The sequence below is a fragment of the Ascidiella aspersa genome, chromosome 4 (assembly GCF_963924565.1).
Source record: "Ascidiella aspersa chromosome 4, kaAscAspe10.2, whole genome shotgun sequence".
NCBI classification, from domain to species: Eukaryota; Metazoa; Chordata; class Ascidiacea; order Phlebobranchia; family Ascidiidae; genus Ascidiella; species Ascidiella aspersa.
Window position 1 is genome coordinate 4,992,694 of NC_139450.1, and position 26,882 is coordinate 5,019,575.

The following is a 26,882-nucleotide window of genomic DNA, read 5'->3' on the forward strand; positions in this document are numbered from 1 at the left end:
TATTATTTCTTAAAAGCAAATTCGAGCGCTTTGTTATATTCAAGTAAATCAACATAACTTAAATTGGAACAACCGCACTGCTCGCCGAGCCCTATATATAACAAGTAGAACTGTTAACTACATTAACACAAAATGCAAAGAGAAAATAATTAACATGAGATTCCATTCAGGAAGGAATTATTACCAAGTAACCAAGACTTATTTTATGCTATTTTGTTTCATGATTATGGTCCATGAGACTTTTTGTAATATAAACATTGTTTGTGCAAATTTTGCCGAAAACACGGGGTCATTCGATTTGTAAAAATAAAAAGTTATCTCCTAGGCAAATACCATTTACAGAACTAAAAACCCTGTACATTTCTGAACTCCCTACCTGTCCCCAACGCCATGTTAAGACCGCATTAGCAGTAGGCTACTAATCGCCATAATAAAGTGCGTAGATAATTATAGCACGATTGATCTTTGGTTATCATAAACTTAAAGCAATATATCCACAGACACTCGACAGTCGTTAACAATCAGATGCACTGCATACAAACTAAGAACGGCCTGTAATTTCAAAACAATTGAAACGGATGAGCAATATCTATTTTAGATTGATTGTCCCAGGCCCGGCTGCATTTAGGCACATTCAAACATATTGGGCTTCGTCTCTTATGCCGATCATTCTGTACCAAGGATTCATGCGTGCAGGTTGAACTTCTTCATGTGGTGGCGTACCGTGTACAGAATCACCCATCGGTTTTAAACTAAAATATTTAAAAAAAGAAAGATACAAACATCGACAGTTCTTGCATGGCTCATCCCGCCAACCTATCACCGTTTTTAATCTATTGTATCAGTTGAAGCGACCCGACTTAGATGTATTAACGAGACAACGGAGGATTACCAAACCAGCACCCCAGTACATCAAGCGCTTGATCGCATTTTTCTCGAAGGATGGTGCAGGAAACATTTAAGATAAAAGACAAACCAAGAATTAGTTTTCAACCAGATAAAGTGGCCGTTGAGCGATTTGGAAAACAGTCAACTACAAGGAAAAGAACGACAATGCTGCTTTTTTACGGCACTACCTTATCTAAAGTTAAACTTAAGCCGGCTTTTTGAAATAACTAAAACCACTATAAATATACAAAAAATGACTTTACCTTAGATTAGATAACACCTTTTATGCAGTTTATTCCCAATTTTTCTCCCTTTCTCCTTTCTATCCCGACTTGTTGTGATCGAATGACACGTCAGATTGCCTTTTCCATGCGGCGCTGCTTTTCATTAGATCACCTTTTTAATGCCAAAATTTTCAGACAGCCTATTTTGTTTTTAAACTTTTACTTAATCTTTGGTGCTTATATGAGTTTTTGACTTTATTATTCATTTTATTATTACTTTACTTTGTACTGTACATGTATTTTACTTTACTTATAGGAACTGAGAATGCCAGTTTAGGCGAAATATGAGTTTCTTTTTAAAAATGGCTGATCCTGGTTTTACTCTGGTTTTTAAACTTTGCGTTTAATGTTAGTATATTTAACAGGGATCGTGGCGTTTTCTACGCAATGTGCTTCAAAATGTTCGTACACTTTTGCTAATGTGTAAAGAGTTCAAATAAAAGTGGTTTTTCGCGCGCAAATGTGTAACGGAATTTGAATCTCAATTTACATTCAAATAGAAATAGATGGTGACACAGCGTTCGCGAAAAGCGCTAAAACACAAAAAAATTAATTGTAAAAAATACTATATTGAGCACACGGGGGTGGAGAGCACAGATGAAAAAATGAACATTTTTTTATTTATCAAGTTTTCGGGTGCGTTGACTCCAAAATTAAGGTTAAAATACTTAAAAATGTTCCCCAAAAAAACTTGCAATGTTTTTTTGCTTTTTGAGGATTTAAGTTACCGATGTGTCAATTGCGGTACAACTGCCATATTGCAAAGACGGAATAGGCTACTTTCGACCAAAGTGCAAAAAATGTATGAATACTAAGTTTGTTCAGGTGACGCTTTTTGTCTGTAAAGATGCAAAAAATCGCTTGAAACATACGAAAAAGACAGAAGAGATTCGCGCGAAGCGCAAAAACAATTTCCATTTTAGTACCGTATTTAAAACAGGCTAAAAATCGAATTTGGCGGGGTCATGATTAGATCCATCTCTTGAAAAAGTATTTACGAAAAAACCAAGCTTTTAGAAACGCGCCCTTGTTTTTATGTATTATAAGGAAAATAAGCCACGGGCCGGATTAAATTGCTTGGCAGGCCGAATCCGGCCAGTGGGCTGTATTTTGCCCAGATCTGGCTTAAGTCATAATTTTGGCGCATAATGGTGGGAGGTTGTAGTAAGACGTGGCTTATTTTCAGTAAGACGTGGCTTATTTTTCTATTAATGGTATCAAGGCCCATACAGCAGTAGATATTATTTTGAACGTTTCAAATAACAATTTATTCATTTCAATAAATGTTACCTCCTTTTGGATAGGCCTTGGTATTCTTATTACATATAACAGTACTGATTGGCAGTTTTGTTCTTTTTAAAATTCTGTTTACCATTCAAAAAAATAATTAAATCCATTTTCACTAGGCCTAATCAGAACTTTTGTGTACGCAAGGCCAGGCCAGAAAAAAACAATTATTGCCTGCGGTTTGATGACCTTAAAAAGTATATTTATCAACAATAGTAACGGTAGGTTATCAGCTCTAGGCAAATATACTTTTTAACGCTTAGGCAAAGTTTCGCCTCTTATTCCGGAAGAAATTTCTTTTAACGTAGGTTATCGTTTCTATTTTGCTATTTTTACCGTACTAAAGACGTCATTTAGTTATTTTAGTATTGTATCTCATTGTGGAACGTTTTGTTTGAAATATCTTATCAAACCGTTACATTTTTGATAAACCAAACTTTTAGTGAAACCGAAACGCAGTTATATAAGTAACCCGTGTTGGAATAACTTTTTGTAAGGTGAATCGAAACGCTTTAATTAATCCTTATAGAAATCAAAACTGGACCACGTTCGTAAAAATAATTAATCTTGGTAGCCGAATCAAAACTGAAAAGTTAAACAGTTCGACTTCCTGTAATATTATGACATTAGCGTCGGCAAACTAAACGACATCGTACTTTTGCAAAATACTAAAGAACATTGTGTGCTAGCATTTTATGAGTATTGTTTAAGGGAGTTCACCAGATGGGAAATAACCGTTATTATTTTAGATGTTAAAATCCCAAGTTTCACGTAACCAGAAATTAATAAGCTTTTTTTTAACACGAGTCGTACAAATTATTCAATTTGGCCTTTCGTTTTCGTATTTGGTTTACCAACAAAATATTTGTTCGGTTTTACGTTGTGGGTAAAGAATATGTTGAGAAACAGATTTTCCATGTACTAAACATAATAAATGTTTTAGTAAATGTTGCTTCTCGTTAGCTTTAGCTGATATGGATGAGCAAAGACATATTGGCGACAATATTGATGTTGAAGCTAGTCTAAAGGCTGTCCGCAAGCTTCGTAAAAAGTTAAGACAAATTGAACGCTTGGAAACGGTTGGCAGGGAACTGACAACAGATGAAAAAAATAAGGTGATTATATTAAATTCGGCGCTGGCCTAAAATCCTACCATATTTCCTCTAGGGGTTTATATTGCTAAGAATATTGGGTCAGGGTGCCGGGGTCAAGTATTATTAATATATATTCTCTCATATTTATTTCTACTTGCAATCAAAAGCTCTTCTTTAAGAGCTAAAAACAGCAATTTTTATGTAGAAGATGCACTCAGTCACGTTTATTAGTGGGACCTCATTGTAAAGAAAACTAAATACATAAATCGTACTAAAACATTACGAATATGGTGAGTTATGGCGACAAAAAAAAGCCCCACAAAAATTTTAGGCGACCCCACTTGAGGTCGCGACCCACAGGTTGGAGACCACTGCCTTAATCTATGCCGTGACTGCCGAAAAACCTGATTTATTCAAACAGTAAATGGCGTATTAATGAAGTAACTGAAAGATAAGGATATTGTCACGAAACTAAAAAAAATGATCAATTAGCGAAGCATAACATTGTCGATACAAGGCGATAAAAAATCAATAGGGTACTATAGGCTGGCTTCAAAAAAGCAGTTGTAGGAAACTGTGCTACCAATACCTACAGCTGGCAATATTTTTCTGTCTCGTCAGCTGATGTGGATATTTTGATTGATAGTTAATTTACCCCCTAAAGTGAGGAAATTTACCCCCAGGGGTAAATTTACCCCAGGTTAAGAAAGGCTGATCTACAGTATTACCACATCACATAATGTGTGTGTATTTTTCATTATTTATTTTATTTCTTTAATTGGGAATCTAGTTGTAAATTTTGCCTGGTAACTATTTAGTCAAAGGATTTTTTTATTTCAAGGTTTCATCCAAGGATGACCTCAGGGGTCATCTTCTGAAAACTCTTAGCTTGATAAATCGCCAAGAAGAATCATTTAACTCAACATTAGGAAATGTGGAACATGATGAATCAAGCTCTGAGGAAAACACCCTTGTTTATAATGAAGATCATGGTTTAAATCACTTACTTATTACTTTTTCCAATTTGTGATCGATATAATATTAAATATCTAGAACTAACATATATATAATATAAATATTCGTTTTTGCTAAATCTTGTTATTGTTGAACGATGTTGTTGCTTGCGATAATATGGAGAAATAAACATTTCTGGTGATAAATGTTAATTAATGTAATACAGAAGAAAGATAAAAATAAGTATTAACGTTATTTTGTTAACAGATGAATTGCAAGAGAAGAATGAAATGGTGGAAAATGCAAATACAGACAGTATGACATTTTATTTTAACCATATTTCTATATCTTTTTAACTTGTATTTTTAATGAATTTAGCGGATTCCCCACCTAAAAAGAAGTCGTGTACAGTTGCAGAATCCCCTGATACAGCTCAAGAAACTCAACAGGCCTTAAAGCCAGCAAAAGGTTAGGTATCATAGTGACTATCAAACTGCATTTCGTTATTCGTTGTTTATGTATTTTACATCTAATAAAAGTCAAAAATATATTCCATTATAACAGTGGTTCCCGACCGGGTTGTCCTGGCACACTTGAGTTTAATTTTTAATGCTAAAGAGTTTTATTATTTTCTTGTGGATTCCCATTTTGCTTTATTGCTGAGCTTGTTGTTACAATTTGTGTGTGATTGTCAAATTGAAATTGCAACATACTAAGAAAGTTTTTTCCACCCCTTGTACAGTTAGTGTGTTCTGTTTCAAGTTATTGTGACATCATAGTTAACTTATTGTGACATCATAGTTAACCACTTAGTGAGATGCCAGTAATGGGAACTAACTAGATTTTATTAAGGATGCCTAAGCTGAAAAAAGTTGGAAACCAATGCAATAGCATCAATTCAAGTTTGATTTAATTGATAACGTTTGTTTGTTTATATAGTGTTAAAGAAGCCTAAGCTGAGATCAAAATTGAGAAAGTTGTGGAGAAATAAAACTTTCTCTGTTGCTAGTCTGGAGGGCCACAATGATGTAGTTTGTGACATTTCTGCCAACTGTGGATGGCTTGTTAGTGGAAGGTAAGCCTTACAAAAAAATATAATATAACAGCTTACTTTTTTTAACTCTAAAAAAAGAGTGTTCTGTGTATTTCGAAAAGATGCAATACTACAACATACTTTATCACTAAACGAAATAATAAAAGTTTGCCAATGTCACTGAACAGCATAACATTAATTTTGCGACAATACCCAAACATCGTATATATATTCAACTCATATTCAAAGTTGAAAATGTGTCTAACATAGATTTTTCCCAATGATAGGTACACCTACTGGTTTCCACATTTAAGTTTTATTCGCAACTGTTTTTATTTTTTTAATGACATGCTTTAGTCGTGACACTGCAGTGAAACTCTGGGACATCAATTGCAAACATGAGTTGCGCAACATGTCTGGACATCGTGGGGCTGTTACTGCAGTTCAACTGCTTGACGAAGAAGAAAGTTCAAGACTAAGTCAGTTGTTAGGAGTCAAATGTCATATGAATTTTAGTATCTTAGAAAAAAAAAAGTTTTTGTCAGTAAATATATATGTATTAACTTGTTGTGTAAAGTTGAAAGATGTAATTTGTTTTTACCATACATGCTTTAAGAATTTAAGTGATGAGCCTTTTTTGATTTACTGCACGTACAAGTGTACAATTCATCTCAGGCATATATTGTTTGTTAATAATTAATTGGAAAGCCAAAAACTTCGAGTAGATCGACATCATCTTGATTAAGACGTTTCAAATTGAGCTTGTATCAATGTCACATTGTCACGTTACCTGAAGGTGACACAAGTTCGTATTGAAACGTTATCATCAAAATGATGTCGATCTAGTCGACCTTTGGGGCTTTGCAATTCATTATCCAGCTACATTACATATTTGTACATGGTGTACCCACATATGCTATTTACCGTCAAAAAAAATAAGTGTTTCACTCCAGGAAAGTTGGTGACGGCTGAGGAACACAGTGAACTAATGCAGGACATTAGCATCAAAGAGTTCCCACAAGAGTTGCTTCTGGTAACAGCCTCAACTGACTGTCACATTAAATTGTGGCTGCTTCCACAGGGGATCTGCATCAAATCGATTTACAGTTATTCGCCCATTACGGCAATGTGCTACCACCACAGCCTTGTTTTTGCAGGTCAAAAAAGTTTTTTTTTTAGTATTTTACAGAAAAGTTTTACAGAAAAAAGGTGACCTCGTTTCAATAGAACTCTTTTAAACGAAAGTTTTCCACGGTTAATATTTATAAATGCTTTTTTATGCTTTTTAAATGTATTCCGTGTTTAGAACATAGACAGACTTAAACTCGTATAACATTTCCTTCACATATTTTCACCCAAATTTATGCAATGACATTTTCAAGCGTTTTTGCTTTTATCTGTGTTCAATGATTCATACCCCCTGTAAATCTAAATTTAAGTTTGCTTTTTAACCCAAACAACTTGTTTCTTGTTTTGTTTTAGTCTTTAAATTCTACTATTCTACTTCAGTTGCACACTTGCTTTTATTCAAATAACTGAGTCAATATTAAGCCCATTTCTGCTAATTAATCTATATTTCCAATATTGCTGTGTTATCAGTGCTTTTGGATTTTATTGACGTTTTGGTTTTCTGCACAGTTTCTCTTAGTAGTAATACATCGACAAACAAATATCAATAGATGAATCAACTACTACGTTTTATTTTTTCAGGTTCTGAATCTGGAAAGTTGTCTGTGTTTAACCTAGTAACGAAAGACCAACTGTGTGATATGATTGTCCATAATGAAAGCATCACTTCATTGCAGGTTTGCTTAACATATTCTTTGGAACAATTTCGGCATGTGTACAAAAATAATTATATCTGTGACATTATTCAAAATATGCCTCTTTACTTTACCTTCCCCATACTACAATAAATTGGTTTACATTTGATAATGTACACTGTACATACACGAATCCAACTAACGAACATGACACGATTTACTCATAAGGTGCTTTGACAAAAAACTAAGCAATAGTTACTTTGTATTGTTTCACAGTGCGACATTTCAACATTGGTTTCGACTAGCACCGACGGAGATCTTAAGGTTTGGAGCTCGAGAAATGTGGATGACAAAGTTGTTCCCTTTCACAAAGTGGACGAGGAAATTTTACTGAAGGCTGTTTTCACACTAAGGGAATCTCCATACTATATTGAAGGGAGACAGATTCTGTGCAGTCTGACCTTTGATGGAAATGTTGTTTTCGGTGACGATGGAACAAATATAAAAATATTGAATGTCTCGGAAGGTAAGAGATTTGATGAATTCTGTAGCAATGTTTGTTATATTGCACTAACCCAAACATTAAGCGTCAGTATAACAGCTTTATGCTTTGGCAACACAATTCTTTTCGCTAAGCCTCTTGAAATCAAACTAAATATATTACATTAGCATAAATTATTTCGAATTTTTCTGTTAGTATAAGACATTGTTCGTATTGCTTCCTAAATTTTCATAAATTTCTGAGGAATCTTGCTCAGAACAAATCCTAATTAATGTAAACATGTGAACTACTGCGGTCGGCGACTCAGCCAAATCAAACAGCGATTCAATTTTGGGTCGCGACCCATAGGTTGAGAAGCACTGTGCTAACCCAACGTACCTACGACTTGTGCTACGATTTTCACAGGAAAAATAAGCAAGGTAATCAACCACAAATCCCCTGGTTTCACGGATGCCTGCCTTACACACAAAGATTTGCTTTTCGCGACTTCTTTCGATCTTGATAGCGGGTGTGGCAGTGTAAACGGTAGGTCTGTGAGTCTTTTCTGCAGAACATTCGCAGTTGTATCGTGTTGTGGTTGCTAAAATTACTATAGGAAAGCTTCAATACCAGTGATTCCTAAACTTTGTGGGGTGCATCACTCACGATAGATTACAGAGTTAGCCGCGAAACTTTATGTTATGCCGTTTCGGAAAATAACTCGTATTACGAATAGCCATCCAGGCAAGCTTGTTAGACTTAAAAGCACATTAGCCAATAATTAGATAACCAAAATTATTCGCCTAATGCCTTGCCGTGTATTAAGGGCGACTGTCAATTATGATATTGTTGTTTTGTATAAAGAATTCGCGTTGCAAATATTTTTAGTATGACGCACGCTAAAACAGTTTAGGAATCGCTGATCATTAGTACCGTCAAGTATGCTTGTCGGTGTTGTATTGACTTCACTATTTTTCAAATAAATTAACTTTAGTCTTTTGGTCAATTGACTTGGCTTGACTTTAAGTCTTTCGTACAAATGAAGTGGGTTGAAATGACGTTTTTTCATTGGGCATTAATTAAAAATTTGGTTATTTATCCTAATATTAACACATAAAACAATTTGATTACTATACGTTGCGTTTGATATATTTTACTTGAGGTTTTGCTCATAATAATCGGACGAGTTTATCAGTTACGTTTTATTTTGATGACAAGGACTTGACTTGAAGTTAGTTGACTTGCATTAAGTATGACTTGACTGGGACTTGTTATTTATTCTAAAAGACTTAAGTCATTTCAAAATCACTTGTTTACAACACTGAGCCTTGTCATGTGTTTGCAGTTCGCAGCCTTAACGACGAATCCCAGTTCTCCTACATTGCAACCTTGTCCAGCGACGAATGTGCCCGGTTCACCTCCTTAGCGATTGACCCTTCTTGCGAGGAAACATGTTTCTTCACTGGAGGTTCCGCCCTTTTGCTTTGGGAGCCTGTGCACAGCAACGATGCCCGGTTTGTACATAGTTTGGTCCGTTAAGTGCGTTCGCTTTAAAGATCTATAAATATTGTCCCCTGATATACACCATTAAAACACAGAGCATCAGATTTAATCAAAATGCGTAAAAAAAATCGAAAATATGTCGTGCGGGTTTATCAATCGCCTATTATATCGGCTTGCCACTGCGCAATACTTGTTATACGACTGAAGCGGGTGTTTTAAAAGATCTAAGACCAGCTGTTAATATTTTAACATGTCCGTTAAAAAAGTGCTTTTAAACCAGGAAATTAGTAAAAAATAGTGATTGGCTTTTAGTTCGTTAATTTCTTTTAGATTGAGTTTTAAAGGGTCCATAGCGACCTGCTACAGGCATCCGTAGACTTTTCTATAAAACGTTACTTTTATTAAGCGGCGGTAAAGCTCGTGCTATTTAAAAAACAGTGACTATCCATTTATTTTACAGTTCAGAGCAGGCACACCAGATAAGCATATACAGCTTATTGTAATGCCAAAATACCCTCGATAAACCCCAGAAAGCTGTTTTTATATGGTTTGCAACAATTTACTTTCAAACTCGGCGTCGTAATCCAACTAAATCAATTATTTTTCAAGTTAAAAGCAATAAAATGTTAAGTAACGTTTAAGCAAATCCTAATAACATCCCTCAAAACTCAAATATATATATATTTAAAGCAAACTATTTATAATTTCTGTGGAGTGCCGCAAGTCCAAAAGAGGTTGCGAAACCCTGCCCTAAAGCATCGGACGCGAAACTTCCGCCAAACATTTCGAGATCCGCTCCGACGACAAATCAATATAAAGACAAAAATTGGCGTCGACTTTGCTTTAAATATATATATATATATAAATAAATATAAATATCTGCACGACGACGATTGCTTTATAATGTTGAAAAAAAAGACAGCGCAAATCTTTGTACTACACAGTGAGAGCACGACGCTGGAGAAACACGGCGTAACCCAGGTTAAGGGGAAGAACATTCCAGAACTCGGCAAAGCCGCTGTGGATTCGGACGATGAGACTGACAGTACCGATAACGAGGGCGGAGATTCCGGTTGGTGGTGGAACAAACCGGTTGAAACTGGTTCCAGCCAGCTTAAACCAGCCGATGGAGAGGACGACAGTGACACGGACAGCGATGAGAGCGTCAGTTCCAAGGGAACAAGTGACGATAAGGGCGAATCAAGTTGGTGGTGCGCCGTTCTGTGAAATAGGCTTTGAATTAAAGACGGTCGGATTTTTCACGTTGAAAAACCAACACTGGTTAAGCCTACAATCCCAATCCCATTTAAATGAGATGGTTATATTTGAAAGTGATAATTCGAAGCATATCGCTACTTCCAAAGTAAATTGTAGAAATACGTGAAACCCCTATGACAAATGTGCATTGCAATCGACAGGTGTTTGTTTCCGTGACGTGGCCCATAACGTGCAAAAACTAGTGTACAGCCTTATGCGCCCTTCTGTGAAAGTGCTTTAAAGTAAACGCAGCCGAGCGGTTTTCACTTTAAAAAACCGACACTGAATAAGCGCTACAAAGCCCCAGAACTTTTGCATCACAAAACCCGCATTTTTGAATGATCTATTTTTTTTGATAAATTTATCTTTCAAAGTAGAATCGCTGCGTTTGAACGCAAATCTTGGCTGAAATTCCAACATAAGTTTTGTATCGGATCGGCAATGATACCAGCCGAGTATTAGACAGGGACTGATACTACCACTTAATAAAACGTGAATATTTGGATGGTGATAAATCGAAGCATATCGCTACTTCGAAAGTAAATTGTAGATTAAATGCGTAAAACCCCCATGATAAATGTTTATTGCAATCAACGGGTGTTCATTTCTGTGATTTGGACCATAACGTGCAAGTACTGTGCAGCTTTACCACTTTCTAAAAAAATGCGATTAGTGTACCGAACGTTTTGTCGCTTTATATTTATTTTTTCGCATAGATTTTTTTTTGGATGCACTCTAGCCTAGATATATTTAGAGGTTTCATTCGGCATATATGTGTGAGTACTATTTAACAACATTCATGTAGTTTTAGTGTTAAAATCAGCTGCAAGCATTATTTAATGCAGATTTATAGGTATTTTTGATTTGGATAAAGTAATCTATACTTTTCGTATGTTTTAAAACTAGCCATTTGGCAAAAAAGATGGGCTAAAATTTGTACATGAAATGTTTATGCTATTCTTTCAATATGTAAAAAAGTCTTATTTAAAAGTTCTGTCAAAACCATTTTTTCACTTGTTTTGTTCTCGCTAATTTTGTTACGTGCACTATCAGAATTATTTGAAACGTTATGTGTCCCCAGTTTTTTCAAACAAGTTCTTATTTACGTAAATTGCATCTCTGTTTCTCTGTTCCGTCCCATATGACGACGAATGTCAACAGAATTTTTTAACCCACGGTATACATTGTTGCAAGCTTATAATAAATAAAAATTTTAGCGTTCTTTATAATTGGAAATTTAAGCATTAAGTTCAAATCTCATTACTGCTGTCGCCCTTGCTATGCGTTAACTGTCTTAAGACAGATGAATCATATTTCGTTTGGAAAAGTTGTAAGCGTAATCTGTTTACTTTTGTAATTTTGTCAGGGTGTATGTCATACAATCCAAATGTGCCATGAATAAGTACAATACGCCTTTCGTCTGCCCCTCACAGTTTATGGTTTGTGCAATAATAATTATTTCAAAAAAATTCGCTTTACGTAATATAAGTGCCTGTAATGTTTCTACCGTGTTGTTATTGTACTGATCAACGAATTAACGAATGGTTTCATGACTTTTCGACAGTAACTTGATTTGCAAATCTTAAATAGCCTCAATGACTTGTGATACAGCTTTTATCGCTTAATGTTTGAGGCCCCTGACTAAGAATGATCAGTGTAGTCATTTAGGTAGCCCTGTTAGAGGACATGGACTTTTAGGCTAACAACTAAAACTAAACGGTAATCAATAATTTTGACTAGTTCACTGCGGCAGCGTTTTTTGTCGAAAATTGTTTCACAGAATGTGTAACGCACCTCTTTTTTCCGTGATAATTTTCTACTTTTTCTTCACCGCAGGTTAGTGTTTCGTAAATTGTCTGCCGACGTAAATGCTACAGCTGCAGCGGGAAAATGTGCGACACCCTGGCCGAGCTGGATACTCGCCTTCACGCGGACAGCGTAGAGTTCTGTCCAGCAGCTAACCGCCACCATATTCTGGCCGGAGGAACTTACCAGCTTAACGAGGCAGATGGAAGCCGATTCGGCGAGCTCAAGCTTTACCAAGTGGACATCGACGACCAGCAGTCTCCACTGCGCGAAACCTTTTGCTTATCGACGGTAGGCATTTTGGACATGAAGTGGTCCCCGCATACCCTCGATGACGACGTGGCTGTCTTGGGCACAGCAGACGCCACCGGGAACCTGAACCTTTTTCGATTAAACGACGATCGATTGGAAAGTGTACAGTCGCTCTCTGTGTACGAAAACAGTATCGCCCTTTCACTTGATTGGTCAACGCGCCGTGAGCAATCAGCCAATCCGCGCGTTGCTGTCAGTTATTCAAACGGGGAAGTCGCCTTGTTTCGCTTCACACAAACTGCAGCTTGCCTCGAGCAGCAATGGAAGGCGCATGACTTCGAGGCCTGGATCACAGCCTTCGACTACTGGAACCACCACGTTGTGTACAGCGGCGGCGACGACTGCGTTTTCCGAGGCTTCGACGTTCGAGCCCCGGCGATATCGCCTCTCTTTAAAAACCGCTCGCACGACATGGGCGTGTGTAGCATGCACTGCAACCCGCACAAGGAACACCTTCTGGCCACCGGGAGCTACGACGAGTACGTGCGAATGTGGGACACGCGTAAGATTGGGAAATACCCTGTTTTTCAAACCCACGTTGGGGGAGGGGTGTGGCGTCTAAAGTGGAGCCCACATAACCCCGACTACATCCTTGCTGCGTGCATGCACAACGGTTTCGCCGTGCTTGGCTGTTCGGGCGTCGAACCGACGGTTGTTGCCAGTTACAGTAATCACGATTCGCTTGCATACGGCGCCGACTGGAGCTTTTTGGGTGGCGGAGAAGCCCCCTGCAGACCTTGCGGCGTAATTGCGTCGTGCTCGTTTTACGATCATAAGCTTTGCTTGTGGAAATGGACCAGTTCGCCAAAATAAATTCGCTGTTGCTTCGATTTGAAATCGTTAATCTCTTGTTTGACACAGAAAAAAACAAAACAAACAGACGTAGTACTTCGCCTTAAAAAAAACAAAAAAAACAGACCATCCTTCGCCTTGAGTATCACTTCGCCACTTCGCCGTAAGAGTCAGTACACAACAAGGGCTTTGCTGTAGGCCTATACATAGCAGATGCGCATACCATCCTATAATTAAAGCTTCTTTTGTGATTTTGTAGTTGCACTTTAATAAGTAAACTCAGCGTAGTTGAAATAAAGATACTGGATGTTGTCGCTTTTCACAAAATTCCCAATTGCCAAAAAATGATCCTAACTTGATATATTATATGAACTTGATAGAAGTGGGGCCTACTGGACCAACCACATGGAACATGGCGTAGAATTTGGTCAACACAAATAGGGTATGGCCTCTTCAGGAAACTGAGTACGGCGCAGGATATCAAACCATGGAGCTCGTCTGAGGAGTGCACTTTCTAAGACCGCAAAATTGGATGACTGGTTTGGATTTGGGGAGAAATATAGCTTAACTAAAAATACCAAAAACGCAGAATACAACAAATCAATTATTTTAGCCTACGTACAAAACTTGCGATAAGATAAATAAGCAAATTTTATAAAAAAATGCATTGTGAAAACACTTCATTTCACCCAAGTCATTTGTCTAAAAGACTTAAGTCAAGTCGAGTCATTTGAATTTTGAAAACCTTGGTCGAGTCATTGACGAAAGTACCCACGAAATAAGCGTGGTTAAGGTTAAACACTGCAAACGTTTTTATTGACGACTTAAATTGAAGCTGTAAATTGAAGTTTATCACCAGTCTTTTACAGATTTAAACCAATTGGCACACAATCACATTTAACCAGATGATGCAACAACCAGGATATAAATCTTATGTTCATTTTCCAGAAAGTACAAAGAATCAAAAACGGATAATCCACGTCAGATGACTGGTGTCAAATGTTGTTTATCGCGTTTTACGTGATAGATTTAGTTAAACTGTTAAAAGTATTTCTTGGCAAACCTGTGTATTTCGTTAATGTACTTGATACCAGGTAGGCCTACATTCAACTTTTAAAATTGAAGAATGAAGTCTGTGTGAAGAAATTAACAGAGTTGCCTGATAGCAATAAAAAAGGTACTAGTCAACATTTAAGCAAAGTTTCAGTGTTATTATAATTGCTATTTTGTTAAATAAAATTTTAAATCATTTTTATGCGTGAGTTGTTTTAACTGTTTTGTTTCCGAGCAACGATGCACGCCAGTCAGCCATGCGTGACGCACGTTGTTCACGATGCGAATTATTTTTAAATGAGATGATCTCAATTAAAAAAAACTATTGAAAAAGATGTAAACACTCCACAGTACTATTAAACTTCCGTTAAACCCTTTTTATTTCAAAGGTTAAAACAATAAGTCGCTGTGTAATTTGATTTGTTACAAACTTCTTTGATTAAACGTTCATACTTTCTCCTAATTAAAACACAAAGTTTATTACACTGTGTTTTCAATCCACAGTCAGCGCATCGCTTTGTGTCGCTGATATGGAAACTTCCAACACAATGGGATAACAGTGCTTAGTTGTAACAACGGGTTCTCACGGGTGTTTCTTTCATACACACTGCATTGTCCGTTGCCAATTTTAGTGGATGATTTCGTCACAGTGTATTCATATCGTGTTCGCCTCGCAGCTTAGACAACAATGTGTGGAAAATTACGCTTGTGAATTTGTCTTCAACAAAGAAATGATCCAATCTAAGCCTTGTGCTTCCACTACTTTATTTATAATAGCACTGATTAATGAGTGTGGAACATTTAACTTTAGTTTTTGTCTATATGCCAGCAGACACTGCACACCGAGAGTGGAAAAAGAGTTTGGCTCTTATATTATTTATGACTAGATATATTCCACATTGTAAAAGCTAGCTTCAGATGTTAGTCAATCTTTAGTAACAGTTATTGACTTATATTCAAACAAAACTTTTGTTTTCTTTTGTTTAAACTAGGAGCCATTCTAAGTATCCAACCACTAATTAATTACAGTATTCGGTACAATCAAAAATGTAACTAAAGTGGTATGGAGATAAGGCTATACAAGTAAAAGCACAACTTTTTATTTTTTATTATCAGCCAGACTGTGGTTTGCATGAAAGAGTGCCATTTAACACCCATTTTAGAGATAATAACCTGTAGAGCAATAAAAAGACAATTAAAAATATTGCTTTTTGGGGGACTTTAAATATAGATAAATGTAATTCAGCAGCTTTGCATAAAAGCATAATATAATTAAGAAGGAGGATATATCTGTTGAACTATTCAAAAAGCCTAATAATATAATTTGCTGAAGTTCAGGTACAATTTAAAATGATGATATTTACTATTAATTTCTTGCGATAACAATAGTCAGCAGACATGTCAGCCGTACGGCCACAAAGTGCAGCAGGTGTTCAGGATGGACGCCCTCTTTCAAACACCAGCATAAATTTGCCCCAAACCCCGGGAACTGGAGATGCAAGGTAAGAATAGATAAATACCTGTAAATGATATGTAAACATAGTAAGAATATCAAAGCCCAAAGGCTACATGGAAATATTTTGAGGCATAATGGCTGGAGGATGTAATAAGACATAGTAAGAATACCAAAGACCATACAGAAGTAATATCATTTTGAATTAGTCTGTCATTTATTTTCAATGAGTTATTCAAAACGGTTAAATTTATACTACTTCTGTATGGGCTTCGATAATCTTCTTAAGTATTACTACAACCTCCGACATTTACACTCCAAAATATGTATAACATTTTCATGTTTTATATTGAGACATTACTGTGTCCTTTTTAAAATATGTTCTATTAAATGTTAAAACAAGATCATGTAAGATAGCAAATAACACCAAAAAATGGCTTTAACTCTGTAGTATTTTAAATAGGGCTGGTGCAACTCCAAGGCCTGCAACTGCTGGTTTGGCTACTTCCAGGTCAAGTATATCAAGCCACTCACCAAGGAATGCAGTAAGTAGGATTTTTAACTACCCTGTTTTGGTGTAACATTATTTATCTATTAATAAAATAATATTAAAATGGGTCTCTACATATGCTATAATTATCGGAATCCTAAGGAATATAGTGTTGTTGTCAAATATGTAACAAGAACCTACCGGAATATTTATTTATAACATTTCAAAATAAGAAAACACAGTATAAATATAGACCAGTGGTTCCAAACCGGAGTGCTGCGGCGCCATTGCATGCCAATTATAACACATGAGGGTGCCATGTGATATTTTGGAGTTTTAGAAATTATACTTTTTTTAATATTTGTAAGCCTTCTCTAGTTGGGTGCCGCAGTTTGTTGATTTTCTAATTTTGGAAACCACTGATATTAACAAACAATAAACTATAATATATTTTGCAATAAATCTGAATTAACTTTGTTACGTGTTTAGGCAACTCCACCAGTCGACACTGGTCCACATAGGGATGCCATGTCATACTTCGACACATTTAAGAAGGAAGAGTTAAGGGAACTGATTGCTCAAAGCACTGCAAGCTGGCTCTTGTCACCAGACTTTCGGTATATGGACAGAATTAAAGTAGCATTTTATTAAAGTTGTAAAGTAGTTAATCAAAATCTTACGTTAACTAGTGAATTTAGTTCAATTTATAAATATCAATTTAGTTCTCTGTTAACCGGAAACCTATTTAGTGTAGGGCTTATTGGAGACAATAGTTACCTGAGTGTTTCTTTATTTACTCTTTATTGTTAGGAAACAATAAAAGGGGAATAAAAGCATGAACCCTGACAGAGGTCCTAAACAAATACATCACCTTTATGTTTCAAGACTACTTTAAACACTAATAGTACATAGTGTGGTTAAATAACTCCATTTTAAAAAGCAGGTTTCAAAAAAAATATGCATAGCACTTTTTTGGTCAGCCTTAAGTTTCATTTTCCTTTTTCAGTTAAGTATAACTTTGAAATCTTTATTCCACAGTGGACAAGCTGGGTTACCTTGTGGTTTTATATCTAATCTTACTATCAGTCAAGAAAACCAGATAACCCTGCTTATTCCAAAGCAGCCAGATGTTCCCGATCTGGAGTACAGAGAACTTCATCAGGTTTACACACAATCTTTACTGTATTTATGTCCATAAAATAAAAAAACATACTATTTCTTTATAATCTTTTTAAACAGTTTGCTATGAACAAACATAATCCGCTTAATTTAACTCATTACAAGTTACCTACAAAACAATATTCACACGGCCATTTAGACATTTTTTTACAAAAACCTTATAGTTTCATGTAAGCAATTGTATTTATCTGATTTATATTATTAAACATATAGATTAATTTATGCATAGGTATAACTTAATATTTAGGTTGAAACTAACTTTAGAAGAAAAGTTGTTCCTACAATTTATAGGAGTTCAACTGTGTTTACATGTGTGTCATGTCCGCCAGATAATTCGTGAGCTGACTAGTGGGATTTATGGAGGTAATCAATTGCCAAGTCTTTGCTTGGAGCCAAACTTTGATTTAAGCTCTTCATGCCAAATGCCTGCTGTGTATAAGGACACCAGAGTCGGTAAGTTTAAACTAATATTTTTAGGTTTACTATTTTAAAAATATGCCCTGTGGCTTATTTTAACACATGTAGACTAGTTACGGAAATTAGCTTTCAAAAATAAACAAAAGCTATATAGAAAATAAATAAACAAAAGTATATAGAAAAATAAACAAAGTATTTAGACTTGTAGAGAAAAATGTCCTCCAGACTAAAATAACCTAAATATAATTAAAAAAAATATATATGATCCAAGTTAATTTAACAAAAATCTATTTTCAAGTTAAATTTTAATTAAATTTATCCAGATATTTTTTTACAAATTATTATTGATTATTCTTTAGGTTAAGTTTGGCCTTTTTTATCTGAAACCTTAATATTACATGAGGATGAAAAATCATTTCCTTTTTTAATAAAGCATTTCAATGCCCCCTCCTAAACCCTGTATGTTAAATAAAAAAATTAAAAACAAAATAAAAATTTATAAACAATTTTGTTTAAAGAGTGCTTTCTAAACAACACTCACACTACTTTGTTTTCAACATTTTTTATATTTAAAGAAAACTGAAAAGAATAGGTGGTGATAATACAACTCACTTAGCAGAAGTGCTGAAAATATAGAATTTACAAGGTATGAACAGGTTCGGTAAAAACACACGCTCCTTGGGTGAATAAGGAGAATTTTTATGGAACATATAAAAATCCTTCTCATTTGTGCATGTTGAGAAGCTGGTGAGTTGCCTGAAGGTTATTAAGTTGAAGCTTTTGCCTTTCAATTTCTAAGCGTTGTTTTTCGACCTCGAGCAAATCTTCCAACACCCGTAGAATCTGTTTTTGCACTTCGCAGCTGGTTATGGAATCTTCGATATTATTAGTGTTACTCAAATAAGGATTTGTTGGTGAGTTGGTTAGATTGTCCAGAGAATTGTTAGTGCCTTGAAAAATGTTGCCAGTTGTTGTGGGGGAGTGAATGTCGGGAGGGAGGGTTTGTTGTTCACTTTCAATTTGCCGAATTCCATTTTCAATATCTGAAAATTCAAATCAAATTTTTTTTAGGAAATTGTTTGGCAATTTACAGCTAAAGCTATAAATAATTTAAAAAAAAAATAAAGGACAACTGTAATAGGCTTAGAAGCTGTTTAGTGATACTAAATAAACAGAAAACCTACAAAACTGTCTGATGGCTGCATACAATTTTTTTATTTTTACATTATCTTGAGTTCACTTTTACTTCATATTTATGCAGATTTAGGGTGTTGCTGTAGTGTTTCATTACCTTCATGTTTAAATCTTCTTTTTGATTGTCGTCTTGGATTATTTGATGTCATGTCTAATACAGCATTTCTCTTGGAGTCTTTTTCTACAAAAAAGGTCGATTTAAATTACATAAGAAATAAAACAGGTTTGATTAGCAGTAAAGTATTACCTGAGGTTGAGTGATTTCTCTTTCTTGGCAGGCTGGTGTCAACCACTGTTTTTGTTGGTATTACATTGTCAGGGTTGTAAGTAACTATGCAAAACAAATATTTAAAAATCTTGAATGTTAAGGAAATAATATTTTTTGTCTAATACTTTTGCAGCTGTATTGTAAAGCTATGCAATAAAATACATGTGTTTGCCTTTTTTCTTTTTCTTTTAAATAAATGGAGAGACAAGTCAAAAAAGTTTAAACATTTACATTTTCAATATTTTAGAAAATTGATTAAACTAATTTACCTAAACTATGACTCACTTTGAGGTTTCTGACCTTTTGATGGATTCTGACATTTTCCTTAAAAGACATATTGCAAAGTTTTACTTTTTTCAACATTTAAATGGTAAATTGATATTATGTTATCAGTTTCGAAGTAAAACTGATGTTAGCATTTTACAAACTAATTATAAAATATTTTTTCAAATTATTAAATGAATAAATACCTGTAGGTATGGTAATTCACCCAATTAAGTAAATTATTAGTTGTTCCACAATTAAAGCCTTGGGTAATATAACATTAGTGCCACCACTTGGCCAACATATTTAACACAGCTCATTTGAAAACCGAAACACTCGTAAATGTTTATATTTACCTTGGCCGGTCAGGTGAGCCTTAAAAGATTGGCTTCTTCCAAACTTTTTGCAGCAGAAAGGACAATGGAAATGGCTGCGGTTGGACTCGTCATGACTTTTGCGTAAAAAACAATTCTTTCGACAAGGCAAAACGCAACCTATAGAAACACGTTGATTGCTGTTTTGGCATCATTCAAAGAAAAATGAAACAATTACATGGAGACGGCTATTTTTGGAATTTTTTTTTTCAAGTTTTAGGTTTTAAACAGATGTTTCATTAACATCATACGTAAAAAATAGTGTGATTTACCTTGCGCATTTGCACACAAACAATAGGAATTAAATAAACACTTTAAAACCTGTTAGCTTTGGTGAACCACCCACAAAACGCACACCATGCTACAGTACGTAAAAAAAGTTCGAGAACGACTGACGGTTTACGTGAGAAAAAGGCTTTTGGCAGCCGAGCTAAAATATGTCCCTGAAATGCGTCTCGTTCGCTGCATAAGCCTGCCAGAAGTGTTTCCGCAACATTTAACATTTATTGCGTGTTCGAGGGGTGGTTATTTTTGTCAAACTTTACCAATCAGTTTTTGTAAATGGCCGTATTTATCTAATTCTAAACAAGGGTAATCAAGTGGCACCGCATAAAGACAAATTGTATTGATTCTTGACAAGCTTTCGCGCAACCCTGCTTCATCAGGTCAAAGTAGAAAAAAAAACGAAAAAAAAGTACCAACCAGGTTGTCCTTCGATGTCCAACAGAAAGCGATATTTAAAGTGGACGTTTTGCACGTGATTCTGTAGCTTGTCCCTTGTGAAAAAATCTTGGTCGTTGCAAAGCGAGCAGAGTTGTCCATCCATGCTTTGCATTATTTCCTCCAGACTGTTGCCCAGCATAAACGTGTGGTCGGCCTCGTCCATTGTTTGTTTACTGATTATTATAACTATACGCCACCCTGGAAAGTTGATTTTGGTTATTTTATTTTGCGTTTGGCGGTAGATAGAGCACAAGGCAACTTTCTCAGTGTGACATATTTATAAAATAAGTTGGACGCTTCATAATTAAAAACTAGTCTGACTAGCGACTTTTTATTACTACTTCAAAGTAAACGGCGCCTACTCTTTATACCTTAAACATAACATTATGTCACTCCTAATACTTTGATTAACTATTAAATGAATGACTCCCAAGTTACCAACGTCTTTTAGGCAAATTTGTTTACCAACGTTTCAGTAAGACTGACTGGGGCTAATTCAGCCACGTAATTCGCTTTTGATCATCTGTTATTCTGCCGTGTCCAAGTCGTAATAAACGTAATAATATTTCCTAAAGACTACACTCTTCAATCTGAAAGAGGCGCCATTCACAAACTATTTGTCGAGACCGGTGGGTAACACATTCGTTAAAAAATCCTAAACACTTTTTGACGAAGCAGCATTTTTTGTAAAATCCGAATTTGATTAGAACTATAAGCACACAAACAATTCACAAATTAAGTTAGAATTAGCCGCATTTTGCTCAAACTAGAATTTAGTTGTCCAAGTCTCGGTAGCTGTAAGCTAAAAGGTAGCAGGCCGACCACGGAACGAAACGCACAACAGCAGCAGCCCTATCAGCGTCGATAAACACGGCGCCTGTATGCTGGAAGAGTGGCGCAAGCCCAGCACCCGCGGCGCCTGTCAGCTTCCGCGCGCCTCCACGTCGTTGGCGCGTGTGATTGAAAGAGACTAAAGCGCGCGCGCGCCATGGCCAGACAGGCGAGCGGCTCGTATTATCTCGCGGCGGCGCGCGTGGCTCCTGCAGGCCTCGCCGACGTGACCGAAGCGCCGTAATTCGACTTCGCCCAGTACCTACCGACTGGCGAAGCTTTCTGCGGCCGCCCTTTACGGCACGCCTGGCCGCAACCCCGTGTCGCCTTTTCGAAATGGGATTTTCCGAGAACAGTGGTTTTCAGCCGGGGTGCCGGGGTGCCGCGGTGCCCTGGTGTGCTATTTCTAATGCTCAAGGGTGTCGATAGGTATTGCGAATATTTAAGAATCTTATTTTTGCTCAATTGGTAAGCTTCTTGATACAACTATATTTGTTTACGGTTAGAGACCATTATGTCAAATGAAATTTTCCTACATGTTTTAAGTTGATTGTGTTGTTCCATTTCCAATAATAGTGACATTTCAGTAAAATACTCAACGAAAATTCCAGCCGGGGTGCCGAAAATCTATTCTTTATTTCTGAGGGGTGCCGTGAGCCATAAAAGGGTGAGCACCCCGTCCTGGAAGGACGACACGTTTCTTTTTCTTGTAAACTCAACCCGAAAATTTTGGGCGAATTCGGGGTGATATAGGGTTCTAAAGACGTTTTGTTTGAAATTGTGTTTTCAAACTGAAAGGTCATCGAGTTCGGTTCAGGGCCCTTGTTAACGCTTGCGCTCAACCTTCTTGTAAGCAAGTTTTTTGCAACACATCCACAAGCAATCACAAGGTTTAGCGAATAACGCTTGATTATGACACCCTGTGATCTATTTTAACCGAAGAGACCGCAAGGAAAATAAAACTAAACCTAACACAAATTTAAAACGACGATTTTTAGAATCTGCATGTTTTTGTTGTTGTTCACGCAATTTATTTAAATAGAAACATCTCTCGTTTCTAAAGTAAAGAAGTATATGAGGGTTTTACCGTCACCCCATCTGCCTGTAAACAGTGTTCAACCCCAACACTTTTCCAAACAGTTCACAGAACGGGTCAACGCCGAACCTCGACAAAACATTTTGATTTATTAAATCTCTGATTAGTGTTTTAGAAGTGTAAAAGTCTACCACGTTGAAAACAAAATTGCTCGAAAGCGACCGCTTTGAATCTTTTAAGAAATACAACAGCAAGTTTTGTAGCGTTGGCCATATGGAGCCTTAAACGTCGGCGACGAAATTTCAGACTTGGACAACTCGATTTAGTTTGACTTTTTAAAATGAGATTAGAACCAAAATTCGAGCATTTCAGTTTTTCCAATTAAAATTCGAATTCGATCTTTTTGTTTTTTTCTACTTAGATTAGAATTAGAATTACCAAATTCTTAGAAACCAGAATTGAACTAGAATTTTATATATTTATTGACAACATGGTTAGTATTTATTTGCTAATTTCATTTATTTTAACATAGCACGTTCTTTTTTATGATTGAGAAAATAAAAATGCTGTTGGACAAAGTCGAATTAGATTAGAATTAGATTAAAGTTCCAATTAGCCGCATTTTGCTCCAAGATATTAAATTAGAAAACTAGAATTATCTAGTTGTACAAGTCTGCGCAGTTGCGACAAGTGCCTTTCCTATTCGCAGGTCAAGTTCTTCTTGCGGTCGATTACGCAATCAAGGCGCTGTGGCACGGCGCACACGTCACAAAAAAGAAACGCGCGAAGCTCGCTCAGAGCTGGAGAACCTTGCTAGACGTGAACTCTGCTACCGGCGAATTTAACAAGGCCAAGAATCCAGTGTCTGAGTTTTCGACAGCGGGTAACCGTTACTCATATACTAAAAATATTTCGTGCTCGCTTAGCGTAGCAAGTGCACCACCAAGTTTTTAGCAATATTCAGGTGTGAAAATTTTTAAAAACACTGCAGTCACAGTAGAATATGTTTTTTTATGGAATTTTCCTTTCACGTACAACTTATGCTTACTTCAATGCCGAGATGGTCAATGTTGACAGTATAGGTCAGCGGTTCTCAACCAGTGGACATTGAAAACTTTTTAGGTGGGCCACAGACGAAGTTAAAAAAGCTAGATTTATTGACGAATTTATTTTGTTTTGTGTCACTATACCTAATTTTACAGGAATAATGGCTTGGAAAGGAATTGAGAAGGAATGTAAATTTATTGTTCAGAAGCAAGTACCTCACTAAAGCACGGTTGAATAAATAATCTGTTTTGATATATGCTCCGTTATTTTTTGTTCTAAACCTTTTTTATAGTTTATTTTTTCATAAAAATTTATTGGCCAACAGAATTTTTGTGCAACGAAAACGGGCCACGAAAGAAGAAAGGTTGAGAACCACTGGTATAGATGTACAACACAAGAATGTTTGATTGTTAAGGACACCGGTCTAGCAAACCTAACCTATTTGTTGATAAAATACGTGGATTTGTTTTATGCAGTGTACAACGTACGTTGGCGCGCGTACACGCAATGTCGTTTTGCGCTGTTTAAATGCAAAAAATCAATATCTGGTTTTCCCTTGCGATAATCATGTTTGCTCCTATGGTCAAAAACAACCTATCAATAAGGTAATTGGGTGGAGCCAATTAGATCCTGTATATCACGAAAAACTCGTTGAATTTACCGTTTCTAAAATCTTGGCTGGAATTATGCCCTAATAATGCTTTCTTTAACTCTACGAACAAATTCAAGAATCAGCCTTGAAACTAAGTTTGTTTGTATATTTTCGATAAAAAAATGACGTATTACACGACGTTTAAAGTCATCGTTCGTTATTTTTTTCATTGTATCACATATACGACGCATTTCATTTAGCTGTATAGGTGTTATCAAATAAATCGCACATCATGAAATTTGTGTACTTCAGATCAGTAGAGTTCTCTTTGTTATTACGTTTGCTTTCACGTTTTCACTTCGTTTACCTACAGTGACACATCTCAATTCTTTTTAGGCCAAGAATATGTCACCGGCAATTCACGACTACGGGGGCTCTACGACAAATTAAACACCGTAGACCCGAGCGAAAAGACAGCAACCAAAGAAAACCTCTTTTTCAACACTTATTCCGGTATTGTGCTTAATAAGTTCGTTAACTTAATATGTTTGTCTGGATAGTATTCAATCAACAAGCGAGCGATAAAAAGGAGATATTGAAAGGAATATATTTATTTTTACAAATAATGTGAATGTAATAAGAATATCAAAGCTCATACAGAAGTAGATATCATTTTGAACGTTTCGAATAACTCTTTATTCATTTTCAACATAGTGAGAAGGCACTGATTATCAGAGTATATACTGATGTTCAAAATGCAATCTTCTTCTGTATGGACATTCTTTTTCCGTCTTACTACAGCCTCAAACTATTATGGTCCAAAGCGTTTTAGAGTTTGAAAGTAATACGTTTGTTTGAATAATTTTGAACCAACAAGCGAGCGATAAAAAAATATTTATTTTTACAAATGATGTGAATGTAATAAGAATATCAAAGCTCATACAGAAGTAGGTATCATTTTGAACGTTTCGAATAACTCTTTATTCATTTTCAACATAATGAGAAGGCACTGATTATAAGTGTATATAATATACTGCTACAAAAACGCAACCTTCTACAGACTCAAACCATTATGCTCCAAAGCGTTTAGAGTTTAACTTAATACATTTGTTTGAATAATTTTGAACCAACAAGCGAGCGATAAAAAAATATTTATTTTTACAAATGATGTGAATGGAGTAATCATATGATTGAAAAATCGTATTCACGTTGGTTCATAGACAACGTGAAGTGCGTAATGTCCACGTCGGTATCACGAACGCTAAGCTCACCGGTCCACAACGTGATGTTGCTTCACGCCACCTACGACGTGACGTCATCAGTCACGCTTCCCGATCACGACCACATTTCACCGGTGGCGCTCCAGAGGCTTCGCAGGCGAATACGTCATCAGGTACGTCACGTGAAATTATATGACAGGGATCGGGAACCTTTTCAGCTCGAGGGGCCATAAATGCCAAATATTTTTGGTTGTGAGCCGTAATATATTTTTTAACAATTGATTAGGTTGACAAAAATAGTTATTTGACATTGGCCGCTTAAAAACCCAACATAGTAAGCGCGAAAAAAAAATACATTGGCTAAGTTTGCAAAATTTTGATCACGGAGTGTCATGGCATGTAAAGGGCCTTTTGGATGCAAAGGGATTTCTTTAAATCGGTTAACAGCCACGAAAGACCAATAGGATTCGCGCCTGCACTGAAAAATTGTTGTTAGACTAGTTTTAAATTAAAAGAAATACAGTTTGATGGGGTCATGGCCTGGAGAATTGGACATTAGCTATGATTAACGTAACTGCTCACTTCTTACCTTACAGTGCTTCCCAACCAGTGGGTCGCGACCCATTGGTGGGTTGCGAAGCTACTTTAGGTGGGTGGTGAAGCATTTCTAAATGTTACAGTGGGAAATTAGGGATTATCATTACGTAACATTTTGCAATAATGTAACAAATACGTAACAATTAAATGTTTTGTGCCGCATTAATGTTTTCAGTACGTTCGCCAGTAGTAAAGATGCTGGTTTTATGTAACGTTTAGTCTTATTTCCCATTAGTTGCATTTTAAATTATTGCGAAACGATTTGGTCGTATCTTACTGTGGGTCGCGCAATAAAACTTGTATTAAATGTGGGTCGCGAACTGAAAAAGGTCGGAAAGCATTGTCTTACTATACGAAAAAAAAATCTGACCAACTCTTCGTCTTTTGCTTTACAAGCTCTCCACAATCCGAGAAGGACTAATGCGTGATCCCTCCACCCGAAGGAACATTGCACTTCTCCAGTTTATCACGTCCGTGTCCATCCTCTTGGTGGCGCTGAGGAGGCGCCTCATGAGAATTCCCGACCTCGACGGTTTGCTCACACAGTTGTCAGGTGAGCTGCAACCATTTGCCTTTATTGTAATTTCATCGAGTTTGGTCTTATTGCAGGATAATATATTTGTATTCTGTTTTTGTAATAGCGTGAAAAAAAAGTTCGGTAATTTATCTTACACAGTTGTCCGGTGAGCT

The 26,882-nt window shown here is 36.2% G+C and overlaps 4 protein-coding genes across 4 annotated transcripts in view; 3 read left to right on the top strand and 1 right to left on the bottom strand.

Moving 5' to 3' along the window:
- Positions 1–3,365: 3,365 nt before the first annotated feature.
- On the top strand, positions 3,366–10,757 carry LOC146146779 (uncharacterized). The gene is made up of 12 exons (XM_083387650.1): positions 3,366–3,574; positions 4,395–4,545; positions 4,775–4,822; positions 4,886–4,975; positions 5,447–5,582; positions 5,898–6,019; positions 6,494–6,697; positions 7,251–7,345; positions 7,580–7,829; positions 8,211–8,330; positions 9,130–9,298; positions 10,232–10,757. Exons 1-12 carry the CDS (start codon positions 3,434–3,436, stop codon positions 10,512–10,514), a joined length of 1,809 nt encoding a protein of 602 aa, XP_083243776.1. The 5' UTR covers positions 3,366–3,433; the 3' UTR covers positions 10,515–10,757.
- A 683-nt stretch (positions 10,758–11,440) lies between these two features.
- Positions 11,441–13,475, top strand: LOC146146780 (diphthine methyltransferase-like). Its single transcript, XM_083387060.1, has one exon. The coding sequence runs from the start codon at positions 12,435–12,437 to the stop codon at positions 13,473–13,475; it is 1,041 nt and encodes a 346-aa protein (XP_083243186.1). The 5' UTR covers positions 11,441–12,434.
- Positions 13,476–15,896: 2,421 nt separating this feature from the next.
- The window catches only part of LOC146146781 (ankyrin and armadillo repeat-containing protein-like), a 37,749-nt gene continuing 26,763 nt past the window's right edge, over positions 15,897–26,882 (top strand). Inside the window, exons 1-9 of the mRNA XM_083386362.1 lie at positions 15,897–16,009; positions 16,424–16,505; positions 16,940–17,067; positions 17,489–17,612; positions 17,959–18,082; positions 23,446–23,619; positions 24,772–24,888; positions 25,596–25,768; positions 26,589–26,745. Coding sequence (XP_083242488.1) covers positions 15,906–16,009; positions 16,424–16,505; positions 16,940–17,067; positions 17,489–17,612; positions 17,959–18,082; positions 23,446–23,619; positions 24,772–24,888; positions 25,596–25,768; positions 26,589–26,745 — 1,183 coding nt within the window. The 5' untranslated portion in view covers positions 15,897–15,905. The remainder of the gene's footprint in view (positions 16,010–16,423; positions 16,506–16,939; positions 17,068–17,488; positions 17,613–17,958; positions 18,083–23,445; positions 23,620–24,771; positions 24,889–25,595; positions 25,769–26,588; positions 26,746–26,882) is intronic.
- LOC146146782 (uncharacterized) lies at positions 18,602–21,146 on the bottom strand. Its single transcript, XM_083387842.1, has 6 exons — positions 20,849–21,146; positions 20,129–20,266; positions 19,794–19,832; positions 19,488–19,571; positions 19,338–19,421; positions 18,602–19,089 (listed from the first exon to the last, which is right to left on the bottom strand). The coding sequence occupies exons 1-6, from the start codon at positions 21,030–21,032 to the stop codon at positions 18,770–18,772; spliced, it is 849 nt and encodes a 282-aa protein (XP_083243968.1). The 5' UTR covers positions 21,033–21,146; the 3' UTR covers positions 18,602–18,769.